Below are 12231 nucleotides of genomic sequence, written 5' to 3' on the forward strand. Positions count from 1 at the left end.
AATTTAACAGTGGTAAGAAGTACACCATGCTTGGTAAAGTAAGGGTCAGTGAAAAAGACGGAAGACCCTCAACAAGATGGACTGACACAGTGGCTGCAACAATGGGCTCAAACACAGCAACAACTGCGAGTGCGGCACAGGACTGAGCAATGTTTTGTGTTGTTGTACGTGGGGTCGCTATGAGTTGGAAACAACTTGACAGCACCTAACAACAATAACTGATACAATGATAGCAATTCTTAAACTAAAAATATGCATATGCATACTGAAAAGGAAGTGGGGGGAAAAGTCCTCACAGATGCAACGTGGTATTCCTTATATAAAATCAAATTCTTATTAAATATCCCTTAACTTAGACTGTTTTCTTCCTGCATTATTCCTTTACTCCACAAATACTTCTGTACCAGGAGCAGGGAGTATAAAAGTGAACAAAACAGACATAGAGTTTGACTTCCTGTAGCTTCCAGTCTTAAGGCGGGGGAGAAGGGAAGGAGCTAGACAAATAATTGTATAAGTAATTATTTAATTGTAGTTTTGACAAAAGTTACCTAAAAATGTTCAAAATGGAGCCAGGCCTAACTGGGTGGGGTGAGTCAGAGAGGATCCTTCAAAAGAAGAAACAAGGTGAGAGGTGAAGGAAGAGCAGCAGTCAGAAGGGCGAGGAAGACACACGCAAAACCCCTTCACAGTTAAGTGGTCTGGCTCACTCAAGGGTCAGAACAAAGACCACTGTAGCTGAGAAGTAATGAGGAGGAGAGAGAATAAAGAATAAATACCTAGAAAGATAAGCGAGCCAGGTCATCTGGGCCATGTTAAGGGTTTAGAACTTCAGGCTAATTGCAGCAGGAAGCCAGTGAAGGGGTATAACCAGCATAAGCAAAAATAACTGATAACCAGCACAATTAAAAAATAACTCTTAGAGCCGTGTGGAAAACGTATTACAGGATGTTTGGCTACTACTCAATCTATTAAAAAAATAATGACACGCTTTCCTTTAAGGGAACAGGGAAGGGGTGCACGGGGCCTCTGGAGTGTTGGCATTGCTGCTTGTCTTGGTTTGCATGGCAGTCACACGGGTGTCAGCCTTACAGTAATTTGTCACACTGTACGCTTACACTTTACAAATTATCTGCTTGTGTGGTATACTGACAAGCAGCACAATTTTCAAATATCTTGATTCATAAAGCCACATTAGATGAGCTTTTTTCTAATTCACAAACAATAACATTCACATGTGCCCGCACATTGTGTGTACAGTCCTCTGTTCTAACTCAGGCATGGGTTCTTGTGACCACCGCCAGTAACAAGATACAGGACAATTCCAATGCCTCTAGAATTCCTTAAAAAAAAAAAAATTTTTTTTTTTCCTCTACCCTTCTGCAGTCAGACCCTCCTCCTATCCCTAACTCCTGGCAACCACTGATCTGCTCTCTTTCTCTATAGTTTTGCCTTTTCCAGAATGTCATGTAAATGGAGTCATACAGTATATACCCTTTTTGAGGCTGGCTTCTTTACCTTAGCATAGATCTAATCAAGATGTACCTATGGTTCATTTCTTTTTATTGCCAAGTAGTATTCCTTGTATAAATGTAACATTTTGTTTATTCATTCACTCACTGTAGGGTATTTGTGTTGTTTCCAGGTTTTGGTAAACACAAGTAGAGCAGATATAAGCATTCATGTACACAGTTTTGTGTGAACATAAGTTTTCATTTCATTATTAACTAAAGCGCGTGATTTGTATCAGGGTTTGCTCTTTGTGTTGTACAGCCCCACGGGCTTTGGCAAACCATGTATCCACCATTACGTATCATACAGAACAGCCTCACCACATTAAAAATCCCTGTGCTTTACCTGTTCATCCTTCCTCCTTCCCCCGCGACCCCTGGCAACCACTGATCTTTTTGCTGTCTTTATAATTTAGCCTTTTCCAGAATGTCATATAGTTGGAAACATACAGTATGTAACTTTTCAGACTGGCTTTTTGGATCAGCAATATGGATTAGAAGTTGCTCCATGTTTTTTCATTACTTGATAGTTCATTTCTTTCTATCACGGAATATCAGTGATATAGCAGTTTGGTCATCCATTTACCTACTGAAGGATATCTTGGTTGCTGCCAACTTTTGCCAACTGTGAATAAAGCTGCTATAAACATTCATATGCAGGTTTTTGTGTAGGCAAAAGTTTTCAACTCATCTGGGAAAATTCCTAGGAGTGGAAAAGCTGGGTCATATGGTAAGTGTCCATTTAACTTCATGGGAAGCTGTCAAGCTGCCATAACGTCTTGCACGTCCAGCAGGAATACACACGAGTTCTAGCTGCCCTGTACCCTTGCAGAAGATTGTTCCTGTTTTCTTTTTTTAACCGTTCTACTAGGTATTTACACAGTGGCATCTCCTTGTGGTTTCACTTTGCATTTCTCTAATGACTAATGCACTTGTTTGTCATCCATATATCATCTTTGGTAAAGTGTCTGTTTAAACGTTTTGCCCATATTTGGTTTGGTTGTTTATTTTCTTATTGTTGAGGTTTGAGATCTCTTTACATAACCTGGATGTGTATCCTTTTTCAGGTACGAGATTTGCAAATATTTTCTTCCAGTGTTTTAACTCTCTTCACAATGTCCATAGCAGAGACAAAGTTTTTAACTTTGATAAAATGCAATTTATTGATTTTTTCCCTTAGGGTTCATGCTTTTGGTGTTGTATCCAGGAGCTCTTTGCCTATCTCAAGGTCATGGAGATTTTTTCCCTATGTTTACATTTTATATTTAAGTCTATAATCAATTTTGAGGTAGTTTTTGTATATGGTCAAGGTTCATTAGTTTGCGTATGAACGTCCAAATATTCCAGCATCTGTTGAAAACATTGTCCTTTCTCCACTGAATTGCTTATAATCCTTTGTCAAAAATCAATTTTCCATATTTGTGTCGGTTTTCTCTAGACTATTCTGTTCCACTCTGTGTATTCTTTCACGAATACTACACTGCCTCGATTACTATAGCTCTAAAGTGTGCCTTAAAAATCAGGTTTGTTCTTTATCAACATTGTTTTGGCCACACTGGCTCCTTTACCCCTCCACATAAATTTTAGAATCTGGTCATCTATATCTACAAATACACCTGCTGGGACTTTGACTGAGAAAGCACCAAAACTATAAAACAATTGGAGAAGAAGGGCATTTTGACTTGGCTGAGTCTTCCAATCTGTGAACAGTTATGTCTCTCCATTGATTTAGGTCTTTCAAAACCTATTTAGTCAGTATTTTGTAGTTTTCAACACGCAGATCTTGAACATACTTTATCAGGTGTGTACCTAGGTACCTCAATGTTAGCCTTGTATTACTGCATCCTGATAAGCTCAGCTTTTTTGTAGATTCCTTGAGACTGTCTACACAGACAATCATTATGTCTAGGAATAGAGATGGTTTTATTTCTTCCTTTCTATTCCAAATGTCTTTTTTTTTCTTGCCTTATTGCAGTAATAAATATGCTTCTTTCACTCACTAATGTGACTGAGTTCTTCCCTCCAGGCAGAAGAGGTCCAAGCAGTACAGTTTTTTTAAATTACACATTTTATTGCCTGCTTTTCTCATAATAGAGTTACCGTAAATTTATTTTGAATTCCATTCTGCTTCTACGTATCTTCGCTGTTGTTCCTGTTGTGTGCTACCAAGTCGATTCCGATTCATAGCGACCATATATTTCAGAGTAGAACTTCCCCATAGGGTTTCCCAGGCTGTAATCTTTACAGGTGCACATCACCAGGCCTTTTCTCCCACAAAGCCGCTGGCAGGTTTGAATCACTGGCCTCTTGGTTAGCAGCCAAGTGCTTAACCATTGTGCTACTTTATATACCATTCTCTCCCCTCCTCAAAAAAAAAAAAAAACAAAAAACCCAAACCCATTGCACTTGAGTTGATTCCGACCCATGGCGACCTTATAGCACAGAGGAGAACTGCCCCATGGAGTTTCCAAGGAGTGCCTAGTGGATGCAAACTGCCAACCTTTTTGGTTAGCAGCCGTAGCTCTTAACCACTATGCCACCAGGGTTTCCTTACATACCATTAGTGGAGGAATATTTGCAGTACAACAAGCAGAGACACGGAGGCAGCTGAGATTTTGTTCTTTATGGATGTCAAGAGCAAGAGCTGATTTTCACGTGTGATCTCCCTGGTTGGCTCAAAGTCCAAGAAGAAAAAGTTGGATACAGGGTCAAGTACAGATAACTATCTTTGTAAAGCATAAAGAATTTTTTCCCCCCTCTGAGACATGAGGAAAGGAAGAACTGCTTCATAAAGATCCAGAGGCATTTTGAATTAACAGAAAAAACAAACAAAATTCATTCATGGAAGCTTGAGTCATAAACTATATTACATACAAATAAACTTAAAGCAGTACTTGTATATAACTAGGTGAAGTATTTCCCAGTTGCCACCAACAAAAATACTACTTTTTTTGGAATTTCAACCTTTTTCATTTTATGACTTTAAGCACTAATCTCTTAAACGTCTTGTAGTAGCGAGCCTCAGAGATAAACTATGGCACAGAAGAAAGACCAAGCCTCCCGCAAAAAATACACCTAGGGGTGGCGGAAAGCTATCTAGTTAACAGATATAAAGAGTAACAAAAGTAACAAATGATACTACTCGTAGAGCAATACTTTGGGGTGACCACAGGTTGAGCATCAAAGTAATAACGGAATAACAGACAATTTCAATTCTGATGAATGATGAAAACAATTATATATTTTAAATAAAACTATCTTAATGCATAGAAATAAGGGCACATAATGTTACAGACAGATATGCGTAAGATAAAATGTATCCAAATGGGATTAAATGAACATGTTTCATCCTAAGTAAATCCATCTGTAAAAACAAGCCTTGAATTCTTTTGGCTTTTTCAACAATCACTACAGGTCACATATTTCTTAGTCAAACATGGAAGGAAGTTCACTTGACAGTAAAAACACTCATTTTGCATTTTCATTCCAAGTCTGCTCTAGTCTTATATCTGCCAGTAGCTGAGAGGTCTGTATCCTGAAAGGCTACTCCTGTTCTGCTCTCCATCCTCATCAAACTCCTGTCCCCAAGGGTTCAGCACTGGCTGAAGGGTGGTGATCCACAGGGAGAAGAGTCCAGGCAAAAACGGCATCAAGTGCTCACAGGAATATGTAGAATAATAAAGATGGACACTGGCAGGAGTCTTAGTGTCATCACCTCAGAGTGACCAAATCTATCAAAATGTCTTCTGTTCTAAAACATGTAAGTCAAACACAGGGCTTACCCATTCATAGGAAAGGATCCAGCAGCCACGCGCAATGCCCAGCAGCACGTTCAGGGTTCGAAGAGGCTTCCCTGCGACCACGTGAGTAGTAGTTTCACACACTTCCCGTGAAAATGAAAAGCCTTTCAATTTATTCACAACCTGAACGATGACATTCTGCTTTCTAGCAAATAGGAAAAGAAACCGACAAAATCAATATGCTTCCTGTACACGAACACCAAGCTGATAATACTGAAAAGAAGAAAACTAATGAACAAAAAAACACTAGGAAGCTCAAGTTTTAAATTGATTTCTGCTATCATGCTATGTCTTAATTTCTTTACAATCAATGACTTGAAATTTTGGGGAAAGAAATTTTAAGATCTAAAACCCAACTATCAATTTTAATGGATGAGAAAACTGAGGTCCAGGGTCACTGAACCAGGTAGTAACAGGGACCACCAGACACCAGCCCAATTCTCCTTCCACTACACCAGTTATTTACATTTCAGACCTGTTTGAACCAATTTGTGCATAGTCAGGACCAAGCTACTCAATTACACATTTTATTTTGAAAATATCACATTTACTGAGAGTCAAATATAGTTTTTTTGCTAAACAGGGGGGAGGGGGAAGCCCTTTTAATATCATCAGATCAAACCTTACAGGAAATTTGACATGAGGTTCCTTATTTTCACAAAGCTCATTGTTGTTTATCTTCTGGTCTCTCATTCCCTTCATGCCTTAAGCATTCTATTATCATTATTATTATTCATATCCAACTTCCTCACCAAATAACTGTCATTTTTTCCTCTCTTCCTTTTACAATCACCTTTCTAATGCCTTTTAGTTGTCGATACATTGCTTCTCTCTCTTCCACCAAGTTTTGGAAATCCCCAATGAAACACAAAGGATACAGGGGCCTTTCTAAGCCACCGTATGACATACACAATGAGCTAAGAAATAAAATTCTCTCCTCTCCAGAAACTGTATTACAGAAGAAAAGAGACTGCTATTGGCCATGCTTACACAGACTCACACAGACTCTTCCTTCTACATTATGTCATTTCTTAGCTTTATCTCGCAGGACCTTAGGAAAGTACACCTTAAAACCTCAGTTTCTTTATTTGAAAAAGGAAGGGTTGACCTACATCACAGCGTTAAATTCTTAGACTTCCTCATGGTAGAGAACATGAATGGGCCAAAACCTGGGCCCTGCCGCTACTTCAACCACAGAATCTGTACTTATTGAAGTTGTGGAAAGTACTTTTTTGAAAAGAAGAAATACAAGAGAAAACTCTAAACTAGATGTTCTCCAGAACATTTCACTTATGAATATCTATGATTCTTTCCATTCCAAGCCTGGCAGCTGCCAGTTATTTGTTGGCTGTGCTAACAGCAAGGGTCTTTAAGACATGGCTAACCGATACAGCATCAGAACATTCAGGTCTGTTCTTAGTTTCAGACAAGAAGTTACGTGTGAAAAAGAGTAATAACAGCATGCGACCTAAAGAAAACATTTTATTTTTAAACCTCCGATTCAGAAAATGACTAGTTATTAATTTTTTTTATTTAGACAAAAGAGTAGACTTTTTACAACATAATGAACATATTTAATGTTACGGAAGTATATGTGAAGATTGCTGAAATGGCAAATGTTTTCTTACCTGTATGTTTACCACAATTAAAAAATTACACCCATATTCAATATCCGTTTCTGTATTAAACTATTTAGAATGTTCAGCATATCTCATAATGCATTTACAAGCTCCAAATGTCATCATATAATGCACAGAGTTTAAATTATCAACCCTCTTAACGTCACGCCATGGCCAGGAAAAAGATGCTGCGATGAAAAGTGTTGTAAACATGTATTCTTTTTGCAGCGTATTTTTCATAGAAATGCCCCAATGTTTTGACAAATGTCTTAAAACCTAAAACAATAATGATTGATATAAAAAAACATGGTTTTCCCCTTTACACAGGAACTCAAAAATATGTTACAAAGAATATGGAACTGTATTTGTGTTGGATGGTCTTCACTGTGTTAAATATTTAAGGAAGATGATAAGAGTGTGCCAGCAACCTATTACCCCTTCCACAAAATATGTGTACAGGTGCTTTAACAGCACAGCAGAACGCTTTTTACCAAACGGCTTCGTTGAAAGCTTTAAGAGAAGTATTTCAACCAGTGTTACTCCATTTATCGAACATTAATGGGGCAGGGGGAGGCAGTGGGCAAGCAAAGCCCTTAGCAAGCAAAAGGAATGACAAAACAGTACAAAACCTTTTAATGCTGTCTAAACAACTCAAAAAGTTTTCAGTGTAAAACTGTTCACATTTAACCACCTTTTTACTTTCAGTCCTCTTCTAACTCAGGTGTTAATTATATAAAATAACAGTGATATGGTACAGACCCATGAATTTCCTATAAGCACAATATATTATGGTATATGAAAGAAAAGGCCAAAATTTCACGTAGAGTAGAAAGTTATCAAAACAACTATACTTACTCAGATGGCATGCTTGTCATGACTAATGTTCTTGTTGGCTAGAGATTTCAAAAGAGAAGGAACAAAAACAGTCAAAATATAAAAAATATTTTTTTCCCACAGAAATAAACTTTAATACTTTTTTTGAAAAGTTACATCACTTAAAAATAAACATTTATATGTGTATATATATAAAAGAAAGCTTTATATTCCTGGAAAAAAACAGCCCAAGAGATAGAAACTTAGATACTACGCCAAATTCAATCCAAAATAACACAGGACATGAGGTAAAGAGCAAAACACATGTTCCCCTCTAGGGGAACACAACAGAACTGACTAGACAGCAACTAAAAACAAGTCTTCTAATCATCAAATAACATTCTGACTGAAACCTAATCCTGCTCTTTGATGCCACCTTTCAATGAAAATCTACACAAGCCCAGTGATGTGACCGACCCAAAATAGTTCAAGAAGTGTCCATTCCACTAGATTCACGTTTTCTGCAGGACAGTACAAAAGAAGCCTGTGGGGTTTCGTCTCTGGGAAGTACCCCACCTCTACCGCCAAGAGGCAAAAGGGAAAGGGAAAAGGAAATTATCTTGACTACCACGTGACTTCTACAATGCTAAGTTTCTGCTTTAAGAGCCTGAGTTTTAAAACTGAACAATTTCCAATTACTCCAGTCACTCCATGACTTAATCCTAGGGCCTCTTCTCTCCTTCACCTGTAGTCACTCTGTAGGTGATCTCTCCTGTAGCCTCGTGGCTTTAAATGCCATCTGCATGCTGACAATTCCCCACTTCGTATCTCTAGCACAGACCTCTTCCCTGACCTTCAGACCTAAATATTTTACTGCCTATCTGACATCTCCCTTTGGAGGTCTAATAAGGATCTCAGGTTTACCATGTCCAAAACTAAACTCCCATCATTTCTTTCCCGACCTACTCCTTCCACAGCTTCATCTCAGTTAATGGCAAGTCTACCTTTGCTCAGGTTAAAAGCATTTTAGCCATCACTGACTCTTTGTTTTTTTCTCACACTCCACACCCAACCCATCCATCTATCCTATCAACTCAGTCTTCCAAATGTATACATCATCTGACCACTTCTCACCACAGCCACTCTTAACCTCCTATTATCTCTCATAGAGATTACGGTAAAAGCCTTTAAGCAGCCTCCCCACTAAAATCCTTGAAACGTCAATTAATGCTTAACACAGAGACCACACTCACCCTGTTAAGATACAGGTCAAATCATGTCCACTCTGCTCCTCAAAGCCTCCGATGGATGCACACACCATTGTGAATAAAAGGCCCTGCACAAGGTGCCCATGCTTCCTGGCTTCATCTCCTGCTCCTCTCCTTTCACCCACAACGCTCCAGTTACACTCGTCCTTGAATATGACAAGCCTACTACTGCCTGCCTGGGCCTTTCCATCTATTATTGTTTCTTCTGTCTGGGATGTTCTTTTCCCCAGACATCCACATATCTTACTCTCTAATCCCCTTTAGGTCTGTCTCAGTCATCTAGTGCTGCTATAACAGAAATATCACAAGCTGATGGCTTTAACAAAGAGAAATTTATTCTCTCACAGTTTAGGAGGCTAGAAGTCTGAATTTAGAGTGCCAGCTCCAGGGGAAAGGTTTCTCTCTGTGTCAGTTCTGGGGAAAGGTCTTTATCATCAATCTTCTCCTGGTCTCAGAGCTTCTTGGCTTAGGGACCCCAGGTCCAAATGACACACACTCCTGGCTCTTCTTCTTGGTGGTGGTAATGGGGTCCCCCTCAGCCTTTCAGCTCACTTCTCTCTTTTGCATCTCAAAAGAGACTGACTCAAGACACAACCTAATTTTATAGATTAAGCCTTGTCTCATTAACATAACTGCTTCTAATCCTGACTTATTAACATCATAGAGGCAAGATTTACAACACATAGGAAAATCATATAGATGACAAAATGGTGGATGATCACACGATACTGGGAATCATGGCCTAGCTAAGTAGAGACACATTTTAGGGGGACGCAATTCAATCCATAACAAGGTCTTTACTCAAAAGGCACCTTCTCAAGGAGCTTGTCTCCTGCCCACCTACATAAAACTGCAGCCCTTCACCAACATATCTTATCACCATTTCCTTCTTTTATGTTTCTTCTTAGCATTTATCACATCATGTATTTTATTCATCCTGTTTACTGTCTACCTCGGTCACTCTCTGACAAACAGAACACGGCTCTATGAGCACAGGAATTTTTGTTTGCTTTACAAAAACACCTAGACCAGTGCTTGGCAGACAATAAGCCCTCAAAAAATACTTGTTAAATATTTATTATAAATGGATAAATACAAAATGGAAAACAAGAGCTAACACACACACACAGACACACATACACACACTTTTGGGGACATTAATTATAGTATTAGGTATTTTGTAAATACTGTAAAGAACGTTACACAGAAACAATCTTTCACACTCTAGGAATCTGCCCCCTTCAAGGGTTGCTGGGGAAACAACCCTATCAGTTTTCTTTCACAGCTGATTTGAACAGCCAGTCTATCAGATGCTCGCAGACCTATGAGGTGGCTTAGCAGAGAAGATTAACTGCTGTGACCAATGGTGACTAAAGTGGATCATGTCCCTTTCCTCTGAGGGTCTGAAAAGAAAGCTAGCAGTTGGAAGCACAAATAGAAGCAGAAAGACATACAAACAAGTAAAGCCACATGAATAGCTGTGCATTAGAACAGGGATCAATGGACAACTCCTCAACGAGATCACTGCTAGAATTCTTGCTGAATCAACACAGTGACCTTCGGACTACTTGAAAAGTTTACGGCTGTGTCCTGAAGATATTAAGGTCTCCAAGAGGCCTGAATACAAAGTCAAAATCTCATTTATAAATCTAACGATAAACTCATAAGTACTTGAGGCAGCACAGTGATGTTGTTTTTGCAACCAGAAGCCTGACTAAAAAGTGCTTACGGGTTTTATCATCTGTGTTGACCTGGACTTCTTGAGGACTCTCATCCTCTTCCTTATTGAACACACACACACACTACCAGGTTGTGAGGGCCAAGACATTCACAGCACAGGAGGGCTGAAGTAAAATATTCTTCCTTTTAATGTTTACTTTTAAGAGAAAAGTGTGTTTAATATTAATGTATTAAATATGTAAGACATAATCTTTAATATCAAACAGGACTGGCATTTTAGAGAATGAGAAAAAGAGAACAAAATGTAATGGCTTGCTTACGAAGGGACTGAACAGGATTCATAAATTTCCGTATTTACTAAATATTTTATCTTTAGTTATTTTGTAAAGATGAAAGCATCTTCTGAATAGAAATAGACATCTAATGAGAACTAACTTCACGGGACTAGAATTTTCCTGAGGAAATCTGATGGCCAATGAGTCAGGGGTTCTTGCGTTAATTGCCTTGTCATCTACTAACATCTATAAATCTCATTCAAGAAAAGAGAAACACAAACAGGACAGCTATTCACGTCTAGGATGAAGGAAGGAATGGATAGCTTCAATTCAACCAAACATTCACCAGTACATCCCATCTCAGGCTGAGGGAGAGAAACTATTTTTACAAAGAAAGTCAAAACCCAAAATGGAAAGAAAAAATACATGGAAGGCATCGATTGCAAAACCAAATTTTCTAATTATATCCTAGTGAGAAGGGACACATATTCTAAAACTATACAAATAAGTAAATTGCCATGAAAAGTAAGGAGACTTAGTAAGAGTTTCAGAATTTCAAGGCAATTATTGAGAATCAGATATAATTTTAAGAAGCTTTTTTGTTATGAACTACAGATACCTTAAAAAGGAAGAGAAGGGGCTTCTTTATAAATAGACTCGGAAAATAGAACACTAAAACAATATTCTAAATTAACCACAGTAAAATTATTTCATCTGTCTACTTGTTTCTACATAATTCTTGTTCTGTTGGATCTCAAGTTAGCAGTCTCATAAAGCGGTCAGCTTTTTGACTAAGGCACGGTCTGGAAATCCTGACTCAGCCCAAAGGTGTACGGTCTGAACGTTGTCTAAGGAGGGCCGTTGGAAGCTCATATTCAAGAGTTTATTCTCTGTAGCATCAAGCATCCAAATGACCTGGTATCTTCTTAGTCCCTTGATGAGGACACAAACTCTCGCCTGTACATGACTGAGAGAATTCAGGCAAGGACCAGAAAAAAACAGAACTAGCTGTCAACTGAAAACTGCTGTGGTTGGTTTATCACTGATAATTCCTAACGCGAAAGGCCTGATAAGAGTTCACAACAGGAATACCGCAACTGACAAGGACATCTGGCTGTTTTGTGGCAAGCAAAACAATAAAAGAGCCGTTACCAAAAGCGATTAGACAAAACTTCTTTATGGACAGCGAATAAGCTTATTTTCAAAGAAGTCACTGAATGTTCCCTCTGATTTATAAAAAACAAAAAGATCTATTTACAAAAGGATCA

At 38.5% G+C, this 12231-nt stretch overlaps 1 protein-coding gene across 3 annotated transcripts in view; it reads right to left on the bottom strand.

Annotated features, from left to right (window-relative positions):
• The window catches only part of MCPH1 (microcephalin 1), a 144844-nt gene that overhangs the window by 26360 nt on the left and 106253 nt on the right, over window positions 1-12231 (bottom strand). For all 3 annotated transcript variants that reach the window (XM_049904242.1, XM_049904243.1, XM_049904244.1), the window contains 2 exons: window positions 7783-7820; window positions 5291-5453 (listed from right to left, as the gene is read on the bottom strand). In XM_049904242.1, coding sequence (XP_049760199.1) covers window positions 5291-5453; window positions 7783-7820 — 201 coding nt within the window. The remainder of the gene's footprint in view (window positions 1-5290; window positions 5454-7782; window positions 7821-12231) is intronic.

Source organism: Elephas maximus, chromosome 12, assembly GCF_024166365.1.
Source record: "Elephas maximus indicus isolate mEleMax1 chromosome 12, mEleMax1 primary haplotype, whole genome shotgun sequence".
NCBI classification, from domain to species: domain Eukaryota; kingdom Metazoa; phylum Chordata; class Mammalia; order Proboscidea; family Elephantidae; genus Elephas; species Elephas maximus.